We start from the raw sequence: 22699 nt of genomic DNA, 5'->3' as shown, positions 1-22699 counted from the left end.
ACTGCGGGTGGTGAACTGGTGGGAAAAACTGCGGGTGCAGTCAGTCGAACGCAACGTGTGACGCGTCTACCACGACGGAAACGTGCAATTAATCTTATGTGTGTGTGTTTACATTCTGTTTTTGTTCTCCACCAGTGCCGTCTTGGCTCACGTGTTATCAGTGTTCCGGGAGTGAAGTAGAAAAAAATAAAACAGAACCCTGAACAAACAACCACTATCGGCACAAGCTTAGCCGAACGGCTGTCTCCGACGGTGGTCAACCTTCCGCGAGGGCCCCAGACTCCGGCGGGACACAAAGGAAACGATATAGCTGCCATTCGGATGCGATGAGATGTTTTCTTCCGTCTAACCCTTCCCGATCGCAGTCAACATTGAACCAGATGCAGACAGAAGCAAACGATGCTGCTTTGATGTGAAGCAACCGAACGCCATCCACGAAAGGCGGAACAAAGCAACCCTTGATTTCCATTTTGTAAACAAACTGAAACGCAACATCCTCTACCATCTTTTGGTGACCGGCGCATTATAAATCGGAAAATAGTAATAATTTAACACACCAGTAAGACGCCGGGCTAAGGTTTCTTCCTTCCATCGAACGAATGAAACAGCTTTCTTCTGAGACCATCTCTCGAGGCCGTTTGTAAAGCGTACCCTGGATAATGCAAACGCCCCGAAGGTATGGTAATTCTTCGATGGAACGAGGGCAAGGAAGCATCCCGACCCTTTTTTCCTGCATGGGGCAACGATAGTAATGAAGCATTGGTGTAAGGAAGCGCTCTAAATTGCATCCTAAGTAAGAGTAAAAGCGCCTTCGAAAAGTGTAGCTTGCGTTCCGGCAGTCGAAGGGTACGCCACGATGGACTGGATCATCAACGACGAGCTGGGGCTTACGGTGGGCCACCTGGTCACGTGGTCGGCGGCCTCGTTCATGGTGGTTGGCGGTGTTCTGCCGTACATTCCCCAGTACCGGCAGATCAAGCAAACGCAGGACCCGGAGGGCTTCTCGCTGCTCGTCTGCCTTGCGCTCCTGCTGGCCAACTCGTTGCGGATACTGTTCTGGTAAGTCCGAGTCACACCCTCTAGCCCAAAGCGAAGGAAATGGTAGTGGAACACATTACCTAGCAGAATTTATTTCCAAAAACCAGGCGAACCAAGCCGACATAATGAACGCCAGACGGTGAAACGATTCCGTTTTTCTTTCTCCTCGGGTGCTGGAATGAACTTGAACTTTCCGCCCTTATCGTCTCGGAATGTTCGACCTTCTACCTCGCGGTTCGACCCTCAAAAGAGTCGTCCTTTTATCGTGATGCCGTGCATAACCCACCGTTCCCTATATTAAAATTTTAGGAAATATTCCTTTCCCATTTTTCCTTCCGACCCCCGTCGGGCTGGCCGGATATCCGGTGGGCAAGGTTCGGGCGAAAGGAAATCTAACATAACCACAACCCTGCAGTACCCGACCCCAGATCATATCGATAACCGGCGGGTTTCCATCGGTTTTCTAAGTCGTGCTCAAACATTCGTTACTTCTCCTCCGGTGCGTTTTACCGGCGACGCTTGGGCTTTACGTTTTATCACGATTTTGGGTCGCTAGCGCGCCTTGTCCACTGGCCGGAGTTTAGAGGGCTTTTTTGGGCCATGCGAAATGGACCGAAAGGGATGCCGCCCTTGGCGATGGCATTTGGCTGGATTGTTTATCGGTCGAGTTAATGGGCGAGTGGGCAGAATGTTATGGGCTATTTCTACAAGCATCACCCACAATGACCCTCGAAAAATACCGTAACATGAAGCGGTCGGGTTGGATTTGTATTTATTTCCAATGATAATAAATTTTGTCTATTGCAGAAAATCCCTTATGAACTTATTTATCTACATTGAACTGGGACACCCAATAAGTCTGCATTGGGCTTGGTGATGAATGTTTTTCCATATAATATCATCATTATTACTCATGACTAATAAATATTAGTCATGGCTTCTAGTTGAAGGATATTGATTGAAATCCAAAGGGTAAAGTCACCAACATCCACCATTGTCACGACGGAACGCGGAATGTTGCTAAATCATTAGCGAATGGACGCTGATAATCGCAGCCATTTACTCACACACTTCTGCCACACCCGAACCATATGCTGGAGGATAGCTAAATAGGCACTCGGAAGCGAATGCTCTACGACACCTTCGATGGCAGGTTCGTGATACGAAATTAGGGTTTGGCTGGCCGATAAGATAAGCGACGATGCGATCCCACGCTGTGCACGATACCATGACTGTTGGATCAGAAATTCCAAGCATGTCTTTCAACCACCGGCTCGACGCAAGGTGGCAGGACGGGAATGTTGGCGTTGTGAGCCTATGATAGACAAACAATTGGATGAGATACACGCTCCTCCCCGCTAGAGTCAGGTTTCGCAAGGGCTTCGACAGGGGAATACCAGTCGATGGGCCTAAGGTCTGAGGTTGGGAAGTGTTAGAATAGACGGAAGTAAACGCAATAGGCGCAATTGCGCGCTCATCGTCCCAGCTATTCCACGCAAATTGTGCCGGAGAGGCCTCCGTAAACGGGTAGCACCTTGGGGCGGACGCGAATATAAGATGCAAATATTACGAATGTTACTACTGCAGTGGCTGGCGCTCGTATGTGTTTCTGAATTTGCATACCGATAGTGGGTGGCCAGGGGGGAGGATAATACTCTGTTCCGATGCGCCAAAACCTAAAAGGATTTGGTCGATCATTGCGACGATGGATAGAAGATGAGAAATTTGGGAGAATCCATTGCTTTAATTTATCAACTAACTCTTAAGTAAAATATTAGCATTCTGACAAACACTTTTCTTAAGATATGAATGTATTCTGGTTGATTCTATTTAGTTCAAACTTTTTTTCGTTTGATAAAACTGTTTGGTTTGAATGACGAATAACTTAATCAAATGTTGTCCGTTGCAAACATTATAATTTGCCGGCTCGATAAAGTGATTCATTTTGTTTATATTAGTTTTAAATGGGAACTGTGTGCAAAAGTAACAACAAACGTCTATGGTCTGTTTCCGGCCCACGCGATTTAAAATATGTTCAGACAATCGATTCTACCTTTTTTATCGAAGGGAAAGCGGGAAACAACATGATGGTGTATTGGGGATCCGCGAGTCTGACCGTGAATATCAATCGTAACGAATCGATGGTGACCGACCGGAGCCGGGTTGGACATTGGGGACGTGACAAAATGTGCCACAATCGCGTCTACTGCCCCTCACCTTCCGCTCTGAAATCGTCAATAGTTCCGTCAAGAATAGAAAATTTGCATTCCACCGTGTTGTTTTTGGTGGACAGTTTAGTTTGTTATAAATTCGACAGGTAAACCGGAATGAAGCGAGAATGAAAGAAGAAAGGATCAGGTATTTATTCTTATTTCAAAACTATTTTCCTTTTCCTGCAGTTCACTCCCAAGGCGCCAAGAAAGTATCCATTTCAAGGTGCGATTTTCATTTTCACGTCTATCGATTTATTTTTCTTGTCTTGTCCCTACTGAAGGTAAAACTTTTCGCGAGAAATGTATTACGCCAGCGAAGCCAGGCAAAATGTTGGCCCTTTTCCCGGTCGGGTAGGTCGGGAAAAGGTGTCGGTTGTCGTCGTTCCGTTGACGACTCACCGTGAATCTCTTCACGGAACAAAACCGAAACCAACATTTAACGTCCGCGTTCGGTACCGGGGGAAAGGTGCCCTACTAATGACATTAGGTTCACTTTGAGTTCGAAAAGAAGTACCTTGAACTTAACCGGTGCTAAAGTCGTACGTTCAGGTAGCTACTCTTCCCGAAGGGATTCTGGGGCCTGCCGTTCGCCGTCCAAAAGGCTGTTTCTTTAGCCGTTACACACGCGGGGAACAAGGAAGTTCCAAGGATAGAAGGTGTAAATTGACCCTAACAGGTGTCAAGTGTGCCCGAAAGCGATCGCAAAAGTTTAGGCGCGGCTTGATAAACCTGCCGACAATTGAATGAATCAATAGAGACTCTTCTTGTTGTGCGTGCGGAAGATAAATAGCCACTGTTTGCTTGCAGAGTTATCAGCAGCAGAGATAAGGGAAGATTGATTGAAAGGTGCTGCTGTAAATATAGCAATTGACACATTTTTTTCTACAGACTTTTATTTTTCCTTGTTCCTTTGTGTGACGGCTGAAGGTGAAGATTTTCAGTAGGTTATGTCCACATGCAAGAGTTGGAGTTGGAAATAAAACTTCTTCGTTTAAAATTTGACTCGTTAGAGTCGACTTTCTCGAACGAAAAAAAAGGAATATTTTGTTTTGTAAAAAGTTTCAAGCGCTGTCTGAAAAGTTCGTCTTTCTCGCCTCACCTTGCACGGATTCATGGAACACCAATCGATACTCCCATATTGTCGGCTTTACTGCCATTTCTAGAGCATAATTTCATTTTGCCCTGTCCCTGTGCTGGCCTGTTAATTTGATAAGGAGCTCTATTTTCATCCCCCATTTACACTCGACCCGCACGTTATTTCTTGGTACGTCTCCGCTGGTCAAAGATTGAACCTTTTGCGCGAGTTGCTGCCCGGTCAAACCAGTTCCCATGAGCTCATCAGCCGGTCGAGTCGACAGTCAGCACCGGTTTTGCTCCTCCGGGTGCCGGGCGTCATCGCCACCGGTGATCCGACGGTTGGTTCCACTTCTTTTTTCTCCCTCCTTTGTTTGTCATGGCCAAAGTCAAGAACAGCAACACGCATTCGTGCGCTCTAACGTTGCAAAAGTTGTCTCGTCGAAGAAGTGGAACGGAGTGTAAGGCGAAAGGGAAATGGTAGAGGCTGGGTAAATGTTTATGGCAAATCGCATCATCGACCAGCTAACTTGGGACGGCACAAGTGTACATGGAAGCAAGCAACAGTTGGCGGGTAACGCGCGTCATTCGGTTGTCATAACGGACGATAAACGTGCAACATCGTCGGGTGATGAAGTTGGTCGAGAACGATACCAATAATTGGTTGGGATCTAGATAGAACTGTGAATTGCCTTTTGCTCTTGGGGACACGTGTCTCTGTTGAAGTCGTTTAGTTCGTTACGAAATACAGATTTTTCCTCTTCAACTCAAATTCAACAGACACTTCACTTCGCTGGCAATGACCCACATGGTGGGTGACAGGCAATCCCGAACTTGTCACTAAACTCATATATTATTACACTAATATAGTGGTAGGCTATTTTAAATGTACCAATTTATCCTTAGGAAAGCTTCGTCTATCTGTAATTTGTCTAAAACCAAGTCTCAGTATTTGTTTTACATCCAAATTTCATCAAAAATGATTGTACTAAAAAATGTTCTAAAAACGCTCGGCGTATTGGCACGTCGACGGCGAGTCACCCTAAAAGCGGCTGACAGCAACAATTTTCATCATCCATTTACACTAATATAGTACTGGACTTATGTAGTAGTTGGTTGTAATGTAGTAATTACCAAAACGTATCCTTTGGGAAGCCTAGCTCTTTCTTAGTTTTTAAAAACCGTTGGTTCAATCAAACAATTACCAAATTTTAACACAAAATATTTGTACTACAAAACTGTACTAAAACACCGTGGCAGTTAAAGTGTGAAAGGCAAACTAATTAAAATTAAAAAAAACCAACTGGGATATAATAAAATTCAAAACTAAATTTTACCACTTCTAGCAGAGGAAATTTTGTGATTCCCCCTTGTAACCCCCAATTATGGATAATTTTCCACACACAATCACGTTTGGGTACAGCAGCACAGAACAGAACAATACTCCCCCTAAATACGCCCACGTGCCCTTCATTTACACATCCATGGGGTGTGCTCCCCCTTTTTATTCCGAGTCTACCGAGCGTTGGTCCTCGAAGATTAACGTCATTAGCAAATTTGTGTATTTTTAATTCCGTTCTGAATTGAATTTCATCGCGCACGTGGGCGCCTGGCTGGGGAGTTTAAAAAACTCACTCACTCCAACCGGTCGGATGGAAAACATGGCCAATATTTATCGAAACACTGATGCCTACCATTCGATCTCCATTCCGTAATGGAAGGGTTGTCGAGCCGATTTGTCGCCGAGTTGATTTGAATTGAGTTAGCAAAATGAAACACAAAATGCATTACATATTTTGCCGGGGGCGGCGACAAGAGGACACACACATAGCGTGGTTGAGGTGTTGAACGGTGATGTTTTGCCATGCGAGTCAAACTACGTACGATTACACGCCGCGATGGTACTGATGGTAAATGCGGGGCGCTCGGTTCTGGTACATTGCAGTTGAACAGATGAACCAATTAGAAGCCGGCATCTTCCGGGATCACGCCAGATCGTGCCATTCGATACAGTACCCTGGGATGTGGATGGGTTGAGATTAGGGGAGGTGGAACGGGGAAACAACATAGTACACCACTTGGTAGTACACCGTCCCGGCCAATTACAGGTGACACGGGCTGACATTTTCAGCGGCGAATCGTGTTGCCCGGAATAGCGCACATGACCATGTCGTATGAAGTCCCAATCATTCGGTTCGCACAACATCTCATCAGGCGGGAAATGAAACGTTTGTTTCTGCCGTGGCAAAGCCCTTCATGCGAGACGAGTTAATTCCGAGTGGAAGCAGATGAGCACACTGTTCTTTGCGAGTGTTTCCTTTTTGTTTCTCTTATTCATTTGCAGTTTCTTATCGTCTATCCACGGCGAGATGATGATCTCGAGGAACATTGCATGTATATAAATAATTTTGTTTAGAGCCATCGTATCGCTAGCGGTGGCACCGGTTTTAGATAACCTCAACCCTTCCAGCAATCTAAACCACAAAGGAGGTGAAGTACGTCACCGGGTTGGATTACAGCTGATAAAATGTGTTGGTTCCCACACCGTCTCGCACCGGATAGGCGCTATAAATTGTTCAACACTGTCCCAACTCTGGGCAGGTTCCACAAACCCGACCCAGCTCCAGTAGCCCAAAGGCTACTCGGCAAGCCTGGAAAATGAAGTACACCAACCAGGCAGCACTGTACGGGGTGTTTAATTTCCTTCGCACTCAGCCAACTCTTGCCTGCGAGATATTCTGCTGCTTCTTTTGCGTTTGCGGACCACCCAGCACAGAGGGAGAACTCCGCTCGAGGACAACGGCTCAATTCTTCAACGTCTTCATTTGGGCGTTGGAGTGAATCAACTCGGTTGTATTGGGTTAAATTTTATTGCCGTTTGATATGATAATAGCCTCCACTCGCCATCTCCCCCATCGGATCGTGCATGTAGTTAATAGAGGCGAAGATCGACCCCATGGTCCGCGGGATGCTTGTGCCGTTTGTGGTAGCGAAATTCTGCGAATGTCTAATGAAATTTCGACTCACAATCGAATTTGCATCGTTGGCGTTTGATTAATCTAATCGACTAAACTGTCTCGTGTCGGCGAATGACATTTGATCACTTGTGCCATTTTTCAATAGTTTCATTGATAGGGTGCAATAAAAATCCAATCTGCTTTATTTGGCTGTAGATAGATCGATTTATTAATGGCAGAGAGTACTCCTTCAATAAGAATACAATCTCCCGTTATTTCCACATGGTGATTATTTAGTACCTAAAATCGTTAGATATAAATTTTCAGTTCTTTTTTGAAACCCCATTTTGTGGTGGAAATTATTGGTATTTTAAGAACACTTACTGGAGAAACCATATAAATATTGAGACTATTCTAATCTTAACTCAACAGAAGAAGATCGAAAAGAAACCAACACAACCGATACCTAACTAAACCTAGACATTCAATGAAGCATTCAAAGATGTTCCTACTTTATTTTGGGTTTTTGTTGGTGCTCCTGAAGTGTGGGATTTAAAGCGCCCGACAACCTGTTGCATGTTCCATATGCAAATATGAATGGTGGGTGCGGTTATTCCCATTCTCCTAAAAGACGTGCGACAGACGCACTTTTGGCAGCATCAGCTGGAGTGTGGTTTTGTACCGAAAAATCGATAATGTATGCTGACAACTTGCATGCCCATGGATGGTCGGAGGTCAAACCACCGGATTGTGCCTTCACTGCAATATCTGGATGCAGTTTTATTTGGAATGTCTTACGCCACTTCCTCCTTTGCCACTCACGACGGTGCCAACTCCATATACGCGGCTGTTGCGTTCTCGTGACCCTGGATCTTATTGTTGTTTCCTGCATCCTCTATTGTGATCTTCTTTATATCCGCATGTATGTGAGTGTATGTGTGAGTACGTGTGTGTCTGGTACGACATTGACCGCGAATCAACAGCCTATCGGTGCGTGCAGTTTTGTACGGTTTGTTGTACCGCGCTTTGACAGCTCTCGGGAATCCAACACACGATTATTGCTTGTTATTTTTATTTCGCTGTCGAATCGGCGCTCCACTCGGTACGATCCTCTTCCTACTGGCCCCTTGTCGCTCCAGACACCATTGGATGGATGGTGGAATTTACTTAAGCTCACGATAATCCTACCACCATTCTCCAGAGCAAACACCACCCCGTCCGAGGCCGCCTGGCGTGGGTAGCTCGAATTAAATCATAAAAAAGTAACACAACATGAACAAGAGTAATTCAGCTCAATTGGATAACAGGGACTGCCCGGTGCTTAGGAACCGTAGAGTGTGGATGCGGAGACGTGAAAGACCACGCTGCCAGTACCGCGCACGGACTTAGGAGTCGGGCCTCGAACAACACGAGACGACGGGTTGGTTGGACCCCGAGATTTGACGTGGGAAGTGAGACACGAAACGTTCAATGAAGTTTTTCAGTTTCCAAGCCAAGTCGTCCTTGAGGACTAAAATTGGTAGACTTGCAACGACGACGCTATAACTGCGAGCGAGAAGTTGAGGGAAATTTAAATGGGCGTTCCACTTTCAGTTCGCTTCTTCTGGCCTCGCTCGAACGGAAAACTTAAAACGGGCGTTTATCGGCTCATCCTCCAAATCCCTCGAACACACTCGATTGTGCGAACTAACGGGCGGAGATAGCGTTATCTGCATCCTCAGTAGCTTGGTTAGTTAGTTTTTCGTGCGTCATTATCGCAAAATGGACTCTGGTCTGGACAGCCCGATAGACGAGATGTTTCCATTCTGTTCTTCCGGGTCCGAATGGTTATATGGGGTTTTGAGAAAATGCGGGTTCCGGTTGGTTTGAAACAGAAACCGCCCAAGAATTGTCTTCGGTCGTTGTAATTCCGACAAGGCCACCTTGTCACTCAGGGGGTTATCTATCGTCGAGGCGGTGCAAGGACCCTGGCTGCCCTGAGTTGCTGATTTGCTCAAGTCATCATGATTTATTATTGATTGTTTACTCAACCGCGCGCTTCGGTGTTTGTTGGGCCGAAGGCGCAAGAATCGGTGTCACTGATAAGCATTACAAACCAACGCAGCTGGAATCTGGCGTACGGTAAATGTGGACGTTTTTTGTTTCGCTCTCGGTTCGACTGGAGTACCATTTCACGGACGAAACGTCATGGGGAGATTAATGTGATTTATTAATCTCAACTGGGTTTACATTTGGACCGTTCCGTCCGGGGATCAAGACGGTTTCAATCTTTCTCTCAGTCCTCCCTGGGGCAGGTGTCGTGTCGTACTCCTTTAAGCATCATCTTAGAGCGCATGTAGTCAACAACAAACATGAGATTGGGGAAGGACGAAGAAAATGTTTCTACTTACACTCGCTTTTTCAAGCGATTGAATATAAGGTCTTGCCTGGGAGGTTACTGTGAGCCTTTATTTGATTATTTTTGGCGATATACTTTCAAGATTGACGGCTAGAAACATATTTTGGCGTTGGCTTGAGGCACGAGAAATGGAAGTCACATCCACGAGATTTCTTTTATAAAGTATGCATGAACCGATGAATCGTTCTCCTTGTAGCGAAATTACATTGTACCTTCTACAATTGTATTACTTACTGCGAAACTGATGCTGTTCTTTCTACCAGCTGTTTCGTTTTAAGATAACCATTGAGTGTTAGTACTGGTATGTCGTTGGGTACCAAAATAGGAAAGACTGTTCTAGCCGTGAAAGAAAAGTGGACAAAAAAGTTATGCATTCCACCGACGACCGAACCAGCAGGACATGCAGGACACGGACCATGTACACTTGGCATGATGTGTCGAAAATGCATCTCGAAATCTTCGTCCCCTTTGGCCCGTCCCTGTTGACAAACCGAAGCTCCGAGGGGCAGCTCACGGTGGCCGAGGGGTCAGAGGTCGGAATGGTCGAATTTCCCGTGTGGGAAATGTTTGTAGAACGCTCCGCCCTCGCGAATGAACCTGTCCACGTCGCAGATGTTGGAAAATCGATATAAATAACTATCGTTGCTGCTGCTGCTGCTGCTAAAGAACGGTCCACACGAAAAAAGGCCGCTCGCTCCGGTCACACTTGAGCTGCGGTTTCATTTTATTTTGTGGAAAACGCCACGGCCCCGAAGTGACGCAGGTTAGGGTGGATTTGTGTCACCTTTCCGTGCCCCATGGCCCCCGGTTTTGGCGCCCAGCTGAGGAGCAAAGAATCTGCAAAGTTAAGCCGTACGAAACGCTGCATAAGCAATGGGAAGCAATACCGTCCTGCAAAATGTATGGTGTATTTTCGGTATTTGACATTCACCCTTTCGCCGTGGCCTCATCCACTGTACTCTACTTTTTGACCCGGTCGAAGGTTTTAGCGCATTTTGAATCCCTTTTTGCTAGGCTTATCCCTTGGTTGGTTTAAAAATAGACCTACCTACCAAAACCACCGTCGGTAGCGATCAACTTCTGAACGGTTCTACTGGCGCATGTTGGTTCACTTAACCTCTCGACAAACCAATCGTCAGGTTGAAAGCAATTAAATGTATGCAAATTGAAACACTTACTTCACCTGCCAAATTAGGAAGTGTGACAGTTGGAATCTATTTCGAGCGTTTCACCTCCCGGTTCGGTAATATCGAACGAGGAATGGCTTGTTTGTTGTCCATTGTCAAATGAAAACTTTTCCCTCTCGTGTGTGTTTATGTGTGTTTTAGTTGCTCCTTTTCCCAACATCCCCTTTGTGGGGCTGCCTTTTGGAACACTGAGAAGAAGATAACATAAATATTGTATTGCTGTCTTGTCAGTTCCGTGCCAACTTTTACCGCCTGTGGGTAAACATCTCCAAGTAAGTTCAGTGCTCAAGCGTTTTTGTATATTTTATTTCCATTTCATAATGAATGTTTTGACCGGAGTGGTTGAGTTTCCCAACGCTGGGAAAGTTTTCGTAGGTTTAGAAAATGAGGTAAATTGAAAATAAAATTGTGTTATCTGCTAAATCAATAGAAAATGAGGTAAATTGAAAATAGAATTGTGTTATCTGCAAAATCAATAAAGGCGCTCTCCAAATCATATTATTATTCGCAACTAATTTGCCGAAGAAAGTAAATATTGTAAAAAGGTGACCCATAGTGCTCACGCTCACGGAGGTACATCACCGTAGTGCGATAATTAGAAATAATAATGTGCTTCCATCATCCACCATTTCCTTCCTTTGTGCAACCAATTATCGATGGCTATTAAAAACTCACACTAATTGTATTTTTATCTCATCCACCGTTTGCCTCCTCGCAGGTTTTTCAGCCGCTTCGAGCTTCCGCTGCTGGTGCAGAGTGTGGTGATGAACCTCACCATGTTCCTGATGATACACCTGTGCGTGAACGTGCGCCGGAACAACGCGATCATGCGTATGCGGGAGCGAGTCTTTTCAGGTCAGTAGTGCATCACTAATCGCTGGTGCATTGCCTCCACACGAGCTTGTGTGTGTGTGTGCGTGTGCGCGCACGTCTATGACCTGCAAATATGCCGACAGATGCCGACAGAAGGAGCAGTGCACTTTGCGGCCACCTTTCCCCCCAAACGCAAACACAGCAATCCCACCCCATGTGCTTTTCCTCACCAAACTGGCCCCCGCCTGGTGCATAGGATTCGTTTTCCCTCCCCTCGTTGGGGAAGGTTAGTTTTCGCTTCCAGAAGGCGTCGGCCGCGACGTAACGCTTACAAATATCCGCGCGCACCGAAGCACCACAATCCTATCTGCGGTTACTACAACCCTCTGATCCCCGATGAATCAGAGGGGTGGGGATGCTTCCGGGACGCTAAACCCTTTGGGCAGACCGCCCGACCAACAGACAGCGCAGTGTCCCGTACCCTGAAGCGTTTTCTTCTTCTATATGTGTTTCTATGGCGCTTTGTAAATAGAGATTTCATATGAAATTTGCTGCAATACCAAATGGGGGGGGAAGGACAGTTCCACCAGCCATCCTGGTCTCGGCAATTCCATCTAGCTTCGTTGCTGTAACCTTTCGTTCGAAGAGATTTTTTATTGCTTTCCGGCTGACTATGGTGTTTCTTTACTTGGAGTTTTTGCTTGGCTACCGTTTTATTTCGTTTGAAGGAAAAAAGTATTTTATTTCAAATAATCCATGGTTTTTTTGTAGATCAAATTTTGTCTGCTTGATTTTTAAATCGCGTTTTATATACTGCTCCTTCTTGGATTGGTTGCTTTTAAATTTGTGCTCCACAGTAGTTGCATAATAGTTCGTCACTCCTGACAAAGATGTGTAGGAATTCGTGTCAATCGATCGAACAGGGCTCTAGCTTTCAGCTTTTCAACAGCTGGTGTATGCTGCATACCATGCACCTTCTTGCGGGCTCCAGCGCTATAATAGAGTTTCGTTGCAGAAAGATTTCTTTTTCCCTCCTGTCCTTGAATAGTCCAAGGAAAACGGGAAGTGTTCTTTTGTTCAAAATATGCAACGGAAGGCAAAATAGGATCAATTTCTGTTCTTTTTGTTTCTCGTTTCAAGAAGGTTATAAGACAGATTCATTCACCGTGTACGAAACTCCTTGTAAAAGCAGCAGCTGCCTAAGTGGCGATCAACAAACAATCGGTACTTGAGGCAGAGAAAGGAATGCTGGATCAAGTTGCAGTTCTGCAGTGCCCTCGAGGCGCTTAATCCTCTGTCAGCAATCAGCTGTGCCTTGCCCGGATGCTCTTATCTGTCCGAGATCTATTTCGCTTCCCCGCCATCCGATTTCCTTGGTCCGCTTGACGTTGTTATCGTTGGCTGCAAAACTTCACTTGCTTTTCCTCGAGCCTTCCCCCGGAGTCCCCTTGTAGTTGATGCTTTCGACCTAGAGCAAAGGAAAAGTCAAATCCGTCACAAACTCGGACTTTTGTGTGATACTGTTTTTATTCTTAAATATTCTATAAAATTCACTCATACCGGACATCGACGACAGGCACGGATGTGTTCGTCTCCGAGAGCTACGCAAAGAGTGGCGAGGGAGCGCTGGCAGGAGGCGGTGGAGGTGCTGGTGGTGGTGTGGTCAATATTCACCGTGCTTCAGGGGCCAGCTTTGCCAGCCACCACTCAGTCACCGGCGGTGGTGCGGTCACCACGACGACCACGGCAACGGTTACGGCCAACCCGAACAACACGACCACCATCGGCATCGGATCGACGCTGGTAACACCGTCGTCGGACGGTTCCGCCGGGCAGCCGGGATCGCTGCGGAAGTCCCGATCGCGCCACTACATCCTCGGTACGTCCGGGACGAAAGGCCGCGCCACTCGTGCCCTCTTCCATTGTGTGTTGTGTGTTGTGTGGTGTGTTCCCTCCATACGCCATTTTCTTGTACATATCATCTTCATCTACATCACAAGCTGTTACCATGGAGGGCGTCGGGCGGGAGGACACACTCTCTTCATATAATGTCATCCGTTCATACTCGCACGTGCTCATGTATGGTATTACTTTCATTAACCCTCTCCAAGTGATGACCCTTCATCATGCGGTGGTTTGCCCATGAAAGGGAGAATTTGCCGAGCGAAACAAAATTAATGATGTTTGTTTTGGAGCCTCCGGTTGAAAAGAGTTCCAACGTCGTCTTTGTACTAATTCGCAGTTGAAGGGGGGGAAAAACTACGTCCCTGTTTGCGTCACCGTTTGCCAGCAAAGTTTTTTCCACCAACCATCTCGTACAGAGCGTTTCCCGTCATTCATTTGGGAGCTCAATCCTCCCGGTACGTTCAGGTCTTGGTCCTTCAGGGAGATGAGAAACCGCAAGCGGCGAAAAAAAAAGCAAATTTGCTGACAAAGTAGGATTGTCAAGCGCTGAACGTTTCCTGCAATTTTCATCCACACGCTTTTCCGCCCTTGAGTTGAAGGACCGTTAGCTCCTCAGGGTGGATGGAGCTTTCACCACTCCACAACCCACCCCCTTCTCCTTGGGGAAATCCAATCGATCGGTCTTTACAAGATTTCCAATCAGTCCTGCACCCCGTCCTCGTTTGTTGTTGAACTTTGGCGGAATATATCCATCGACCATCTCTCGAGGACGTTAAGGGGGAGAAACACCGGTATTGTGGCCGAAAGTGCCAATAGAGAAAAGCCTTGTTCCGTTTCTGGTTTCTTTCACTAATTGAAGTGATTTTTCCGGCCGGCACACACTTCTTCCCCGTTACTGTTTTTTTTACCTTCTTTCTTCCCGATGGGACCTTCAAAATACTATTATTGTTCGTGTCGGTGGATGTGAATGGTCCTTTTTATGTGACCTTCCTCGTGTCCTCCGGTCAAGGTAACGAACTCCGCTGTTACCTCCAGCACCAGCGAGGATTGCGCGTGTCGGGAGTTAATTCTGATTTTTCACGGCTAGCATTTGTGGTTCGGCTGATGTTACGTTGTTACTATCAAATGCCGGTGCTTCAAATGCTTCAAACATGGTGGAATAAAAGTTGGACCAAGACTGCGTGTAAAATAAACTTTTCAAATGAAATTCCTTTAAGAAACCTCAAGCTTTTTGTGGCTCAGACGGAATCATAAAGAAAATCATAACAAAGATAAACCAACCGTTTGTAATTGCGCCCTCCCGCTATGGTGCGAATGGACTAGTGATGGGAAATGGGAGCTGAAACGAACTCGATCTGGATTTGGTTCAAAATCCAGGGTCCTCCGCACTCGGATTCATGATTGCGATCCAACGTTCGAATTAAATTCCCTTGGTAATTCAGATTCTGTTTCCTTGCACTACAAATTAAGAATTCTGTTTCAGACAAAGTGGATCAACAGACGAGGTGGGTTCATCCCAAACAAATATTATATTTGTGTATTCAGTGTCGATTTTTGTTATTTTCAACAGTGAGCAACATGCTGTATATATCGTGTTCAGTTACTTTGTGCCCAAATAATGCGTAGACTGTGGAAAAGACACGATTACCTCGTGGTATTTTACATAATTTTCCATAAAGCCTTTGGATGACCCATCACCCATCGGTGGAAACAAACTAACAGAAGCACTGGATTACCTCGCGATGGCCATCAAATTAGGTGATACCGCGTCCTCAGTAAAGTTTACAGTAACAGTAACTTGCTAATACATCGGTGTTGTGCGCTTTTAGTGGTAAACAAAACTAAGATCGTTTCAATTTCAATATGGCTGCCACGACGAGGCTTTTGAGCTCATGTCTCTTAGGATCCACCTAGGATTCAGATCCTTTGGGAGCTTGATCTGTCTTGTTTGACACCCCCGGGTATGAGATTCCAGGGGATCTGGGTTTGTGTTTTACGATTGGTAACTGTCACAGCAATGTTTCAAATCGGATTAGCTGGATCCACCCCATATGGGAGCTGGATTGATTCTCAGCTCCGATCGGGTTTTCACATCACTATATCGGACAGAACAAGGAACTCCAACGAACTGTTGGCTGACGTCGTCACAGAGGTACGCACTTTTGCCCTAAAAATATGCCATTCTAAACATAGTCTCAGAAACGCTCCGAAACGAGCACCAGTAACGCAACAGAACCGGCAAACGGTCACGTCATGTTATCGCCAGACGGTAACGGCAGCCCCGAGAGCCAGCCGGAATGCATTAAGCACCCGGCACCACTTGCGGTTGATTAATTTTCCTTCCCCCGTGTCTTAACAGGGCTCCTACTTGCGGAGTGGCGAAAATAAGCCACATCGAGCGTCTTTAGGGAAGAATTTACCCGGCGGGAATTACTTAATTACTCTCCATCCATTTCTAAGTGGTAGCGCTCGCAAACTTTTACGTTTCCTCAAGGGACCCAAGGGAGGGGGATATACCCCGAATGATGGAGTGGCATCACACGGTGCACGGTGGAAACATTTTCCAGTCGGCATTTTGAAGGTCACGGTGAACTTTCGTTCGATGGCGTTCCGGGTCCCCCTTTTCCTGGAATTGATGGTTATATTATATTCCACACGTGCCCTTTAATGGGTAAACGTCTTTGCAAATTGTTAAACTTGCACATGATAATCCTTTCGACTATCCGGGCGCTGTCCTTCCTGGTGACGATGAAGTTGCCAACGGAAATGTGAACATCGGATGTGCGGAGTGCAACTTTGCAAGCTTCAGTTCCTCCCGGTCACGGCTAGAAAGGCCATTCGGAGTAGAGAAGGTGGTGTGTCCGATGGATCTATTTCACATTTGAACGATTTTCTCCTTCCCGTTCCACATTTTTCAGTGACCGCAAATATTCGTACACCTCGCCTCGCATTTTGCGGCCGAGTGCTTCCGGTGACATTCAACGTGCGAACGTGTCCTCTTGCTTTTCGCTCTCCGGCGGGCGAAGGATTTTCCTCGGTTCGGTGTGTCCTCGGGCGTACCGTTCAATCCTTTGCCTGTCCGCCCGTACCAACATAAATATCAAAGAGTTATGTTCAACGGCTTGGGCCCGTTTTCGCCGACGGCGAAAGCTTTTTGTTTCCGCTTCTTTCGTGACAGCACTTGGGGTTAGCATAATCAGCTCAGCTGGTTTCGTGTTTTGCTGCTAAGCCTTTCTTGGTTGGTTCCCCCCGACGACGTAGACACTCCTTGGGAAAGCTCCTTTTTGCCTACGACTTTAGGGGGAACAGGGTTAAGACGGGGGAGAGTATTGTTCGTTGATTGGATGAATTTACGATCCGGAAACAACGGTTCCCTCACGGCAATCGTTGAGTGTTTTCTTTGCTACAAAACTTGCTTGCTAATCCCATGTATTACTTTTAAAAATAAGCTTTGTGTACAGTGATAGCAACAGCTTTTTCTCTACTTGTACCTGGAAAACTGTTTGTTTAATGTCTACCTTTTTTGGCAAATGTTCTCATTTGTATTTTCAAAGCGATTTGCGATGAATTTTAACCTTTGACGACAAAAACTTAATTTTGATGTAGGAAAAGACGAAGCAAGATGCATGCAATTCAAAAATATACAAAATAATGGAACATGCTCAAACATATTCGATATGGCATTGATCAATATAAAAAAAAATCTAGAATTTACAAATGTATTTTGCATAAAATCCCAGAAATGTTAAATTTTTCATATTTCATATTAACATTTATGATGAACAATTCTTTGTATAAACAAAATGAAATAAATTATAGGAACATTTCTTCGTATTTCCGTTTTAGAAGCATAGATAAAATATAAAAACTTCTTAAAAAGCGTTATAATGTTTATTATTATCAATTTTCATTAAAAAAATCTATCCCACAATTTTCAATGACCAATGAAAATGAGTAATACTGAAAATTTAAGTGAACATTCAACATTAATTGAATTTGAATTTAAAATTTGTTTTGAAATTTTGTGGCAATAGCTGTACTCAAACAATTTGAGAAAAAAAATATTCTCTTGAACATTCTTGCAAAGATTGAGTTCAATCAATCGCTTTCAATAATTTTGTTTGTGTGCTTTCAACTGTGTATTTCTTTGAGGTTGGGCTTCGCAACAAACGATTAGGGTAAATATTTTCTCATTCAATGAAGCACGTGATAAAGCATGGCATGTCTCATGCAAGCGACGGAACTTTGCCTTCCCAAGGCGGGCGGTGGGCAAAACACAGCACCGAAAAACGAAAAACCCCGTACACAAACCAGCCGGAGTGTAACCAACCCGGAACAATATGTCCCGGAGTAACGGAACGGATGTGACCTTAAAAACCGATCAAACCAAAGTTCCTCGTCAAACGCAAAGGAGCACACCCAACACCCGTCCCCTCCTCCTCCTCCTCGGTCGCTGTCAAAACGGGGGCGGATGTTTTTTCTTGGCCTTGAGCTTCGACTTTGAAGCTCCTGCCGGAAATGTTGGGGCCCAGTTCTCGGGCGTTGGGAAAACAGCAATTTCCATGACGATGCAACGTCAGCTGACACCATTCCAGTGACAGGGAGGGGGTGGCGCTCTAACAAGGCTCATCTCCCGTCTCGGACCGAACGTGCGTGCACGTGATGTGGGTGGGTGCGTCGAAATAAATCATGTTTTTACAGCCTTGCTAATCCTCGCGTAAAACTCGCACACCGGCTCCTTTATGAAGGACGAAGGCTAAACGTTGTTATTTTTTGTATTTTCGGTGAAAGCCCCCAAGGAACCACCGATCCTTACCCTTGAACGGGCCTTTTAGATTGTTGCTGTTGGTGTTTCTTTTTTTTTTTTTTATTGCCAACCACGTCAATCAGAACCAATCGAGGCTTCGCTGCCTAAAAGGGGGAAAAGGATAACCCCACGGGAGCAGTGAGGATGATGGTGATGGCTTTCCGTGGCGTACCGTACCGCAGCGATGTTTTGCTGATGGGCTTTATTGAATTGATTTGGCTTTTAGCGGAGCTTTGGTTGATTTTCCTTCTGCACTTCTGTTTACACAACCCGACGGTGCGCCGGGGGACCAGCTTTTCGGCGGCCATCATCAATCAAAGTTCGCTTAATGATGTCACCACCATCAGGAATGGCTCAGCCTGTGTGTATGTGTGTGCGTTTGTGTGTTGAAATCACGAATATCCCCACTTTTAATGAACGTACCCAGTGGAACCGGGCTAATAGATAACGATGGCGGAAAAGGTGCGTCCACGTGGTGGTCCCTTTAATGCTTTCCAATGCTGCCAGAACGGACAACACGCTTTGACAGCTTGACAGAATTAATAGCTTTCGATGTGGGTTGGGCACACTGGAGGCCGAACAAGAAAATCCAAAATACATACACTCACGGCACCCATCAAGGAAAGCCAATCTTCTCTGACCCATCCTTTCGGAGCGCAGCGGTCGTTATCAGCGCCGAACGAAGGATACCGGCGCTCCTTCCTCGATGGGGACTTCATAAAAATGTAATTTGTCTTTCGCCGCTATCGCCAATCCGCTGTGGAAACGAATGATCGCCGAGTTTTCCCTTCCTTGCGCCAACATGGATATTGCAATTTATCGTGCGCATTATCATAATGGGACGCTGGTGTCAAGTTTGCGTGCGAGAAGGATCGTCTTCGGAAGGGTAAAACATAGGAAGGGTTATAAGAAAAATATTTCTTAGATTTTATTAATCTTTCGACGAGATTCGTAGATGTTAATCTCTTATTCATTTCAGTATCAACCGAATTCAGTTTCACAACCTCCAAACAACAATTCATATATACGTCAAATGTTAATTTTTAAATTGCGATAAATACAAGAAATTCCTGTAAATCTTTGAAGATTTGCGAATCAAGGATTCAAGGATTTACAATCGTTCCTTCTGTGTACAGATCTTTCTGAATCTGAATCTCAATTACCCAACGCATCACTTTGCACAATTAAACATTTTCAAAATCGATCAATAATATACTATTCAAACTGACCTTGGCCATCACTTGTTCGGAAGAAGATGCGCTCGTGCCACTGACAATTCCGACCGCCCGACCCTTCCTGTCCCTTTGCGTTGCTGTTACTGTCGGTAGTGTGAATGCGTCCTCCCGCGAATCTGACGGAGCACGTGCCGAGCCTTAAATTGGCGAGAATGGTCGTGCGCACCGCCACCCCATCGTGAGCATGCAATTATGGGCGCGAAAACCATCACCAAAGAGGAGGGAGGAAGAAAGGGGGAGTAGGAGTTGGGGACAAGCTACTGCATTTGCTGCCCCTTTTCGTGCATAAATGCAATTCCGGCTTTTCTCGCACAGCGTGTGTCTTACCGATCGATGCTCCTTCCCCCCGGATCGACGTGAGGGACGCGGAGGGGAGAAACATAAATATAATAAAACCAAATCGCGCACACTGCTCTGGGAGTGGTGATAGCTTCCGTTTGCTCGTCCTTCTATTCCGTCCCCCAACACAACAGGGGCAACGACAAAATGTGTAAGTAATGGCCAGGGTTTGGAGGCCACACCTGGATTCCAAACGAAACGGAACGGAGACGGAGGTTAAGGAGAAGGGGGTGGACTAGGTGCAATCGGTACCGAAACGTGCCGACCACGGTCGCATGTCCAAGGAAACGGCTCTTGTCATGTAGAAAAATAATCCCATTTGGTGTGGAAAACGGCCACTTCCTTTGGCGAGTGTGTGTGTGTTTTTTTTTGTCTCGTTTTTCGCTTCACTATTACTCAATAGGAGGTTCATCGCAACCGGCGTTCGTTCGTGTTCTGTCCGTGGTCGTCTTCATTTGCTTTGTTTTTCTCTCTGTTGGTATGTAATATGTCCCTTGTTGAGGCCAGATTTAGCCCCCGTCGTGTCATCTTCATCAAAAGGGATCACCGGCAAAGGAATGTTTGTTCGTTCGCTCGCTCGTTCGTTCGTTTGCATGTTTGGCTTCATCTCTGCCCATCATCAACTGCCGCAGCGATGGCATTTTGGAGTTGTGCGTGTCTTATAGCATGTGCTGTTTTTGTTTTGTTCACATCGGCCTCCTCGTTGGATATCTCGTTCTTCGCTTCGCCGTTCATTTGTGCCACCCATTCCATGCCACCCGCTAACCACCAATCCATCAACATAAATAATATCCATCTCAATGTCCCGTGTATAATCCCGGGGTTGGGAAAACACACGTGCAAGCCCAGGAACCAACTAGGTCTTGCGTTTGTTTGAAGAGCTGGCACGATAAATTTAATAATATTAATTGTGTTTCTGTTGTTCACTTTTTTTTCTCTCATTCTACCAACCACTTGCACAAACGTCCAACGCAAATGAAAAACGAAATGCTCATTCGTTGCTCACTCAAAATAAAAAAAAAATCTCCCGCACACACACACACACAAACACCTGTAGATTTCGATTCAAGGTACTTCTGGCAGTGGACGGATTTCCAGTCGTACGTCGACTTTATGCTGGTGGTGTGGGCCGTCGGGGCCGCCATCACGTATCTGATGCTTTCCGTTACCTGGTTCATGGAGTCGATCGGCTTCCTGGCCGTCTTTACCGAAGCAATGCTAGGTAGGTGCCGTCCGGAGATGGACTCGTTCGTTGGTAATATCCGCTTTTCTAATGGTTTTAATTTTTCAATCTCGCTCTCTCTTTCTCTCTCGTAGGCCTTCCACAGTTTGTAAGGAACTACAAGAATAAGTCCACCCACGGGATGAGCATCTGCATGGTGATCATGTGGACCGCTGGTGATATGTTTAAGACTGGTTACTTCGTTTTAAGGAACGCACCGACACAGTTCTGGATCTGCGGTACGCTGCAGGTAAGGTGGCCGTGTCAGAAGGCTCGAACCAACAGGCAACTAATCATCATGTTCTCATTTTTAGGTCAGCTTAGATCTCGCAATTCTCCTGCAGGTCTACATCTATCGTAAGAATCCAGCGCCCCGCAACGCGCACCGTGGCGATTAGCAGTTTGCCCCCCAAAATATGGCAACTATTCAAGGCAACAATAACAACAGCAATAGCAACAAGAACAGTATCCACTTGCATCGAAATCATTCGCCGAATGGGTGTCCGATCCTTTCCTCGCCCGACTCGCACGATACGGCACCGATCCTTCCGGGGCGGCGCGACATCGGGGTGGGCTGCAATCGGTTGCTTGGATTGGCCCCGCTTGCAGCGGCCTGCTCTTCGTCGGCCGCTTCCTCCTTCTACAGCAGTATGCTCGGTGCGGCGGAATGTTCGGTTTCGCTGCGATCGCGCACCGATCGCAACTCGCTCACGCCGGGTCGAGCGGCGGTTCAAGCGGCGGGCGGAAGAAACGGTCGCTTGGGCACCGGCTCCAAGTTCCATCACTCCAAGTCGCACTCGATCTCCTCGTCACCGCGTGAAACGACTCCCGTCCGGCACTCAGCGGTCATAGGTGTGCGCGGTGGATCAGAGAAGTTTAGCGATCGGCAGAAGACGGCCTCGTTGCCGCTTCCCAAGCGTCGCCAGCTGAGCTTGAGTGCGACCGAATCCAATGGGACGGGATTGGGCGAGCTGTGCGATCTTGCGGCCGACAATCAACCTTCCCCAAGGGGGCATGCGGTGACGGGCGGCGAGGAGGCCTTTAACTGCCACTCACTGACGGGTGATAATTGTTCCTTCGACACGGCCACTTCCGGGCTCGGTGGACAGCAGCAGAGGCGTGATTCGAGTTGTACGCTCAACAGCAACAGCTACAAGGAGCAGTACATTCTCGGGTGTGGGCACTATCGGAGCAACCTGAAGCACTACGATGCGCTGCTGGCAGGAGGATGTGTTTCGAGTGAAAAGAAGCCTACGGTTGGTGCAACGCCAACGGGGAAGTCCACCCAAGGGGAAGATTTGGCAATGGTCGAGCTGGGCGAGAAGGGTCGGAGACCGAGCGAAGGGGAAGATACTCGGCTGAAGGTGGGTGAAACGAGCGACGAGAAGATCCCGACCGTGCAACCGAAGACGCACCACTATCCAACGAACGCAAAATCGCTCGAAGACATCTTATGACGGCACGCATCACTGGCCCTGTGGCCAGTGATGAATGCGGAACAAATCGAGCGG

At 46.5% G+C, this 22699-nt stretch overlaps 1 protein-coding gene across 2 annotated transcripts; it reads left to right on the top strand.

Moving 5' to 3' along the window:
* The first annotated feature begins 788 nt into the window (after positions 1-788).
* On the top strand, positions 789-21774 carry LOC131281146 (solute carrier family 66 member 2). 2 transcript variants are annotated; one of them, XM_058310405.1, is made up of 6 exons: positions 789-1059; positions 11586-11722; positions 13257-13559; positions 21024-21188; positions 21284-21438; positions 21503-21774. In XM_058310405.1, exons 1-6 carry the CDS (start codon positions 857-859, stop codon positions 21584-21586), a joined length of 1047 nt encoding a protein of 348 aa, XP_058166388.1. In that variant the 5' UTR covers positions 789-856; the 3' UTR covers positions 21587-21774. The 2 variants fall into 2 exon arrangements, with proteins under 2 accessions (XP_058166388.1, XP_058166389.1); XM_058310406.1 differs by lacking the exon at positions 13257-13559.
* Positions 21775-22699: the final 925 nt, after the last annotated feature.

The sequence above is a fragment of the Anopheles ziemanni genome, chromosome 2, assembly GCF_943734765.1.
Source record: "Anopheles ziemanni chromosome 2, idAnoZiCoDA_A2_x.2, whole genome shotgun sequence".
In the NCBI taxonomy this organism is placed as follows: Eukaryota; Metazoa; Arthropoda; class Insecta; order Diptera; family Culicidae; genus Anopheles; species Anopheles ziemanni.
This window is presented reverse-complemented; position numbering and strand designations above follow the sequence as displayed.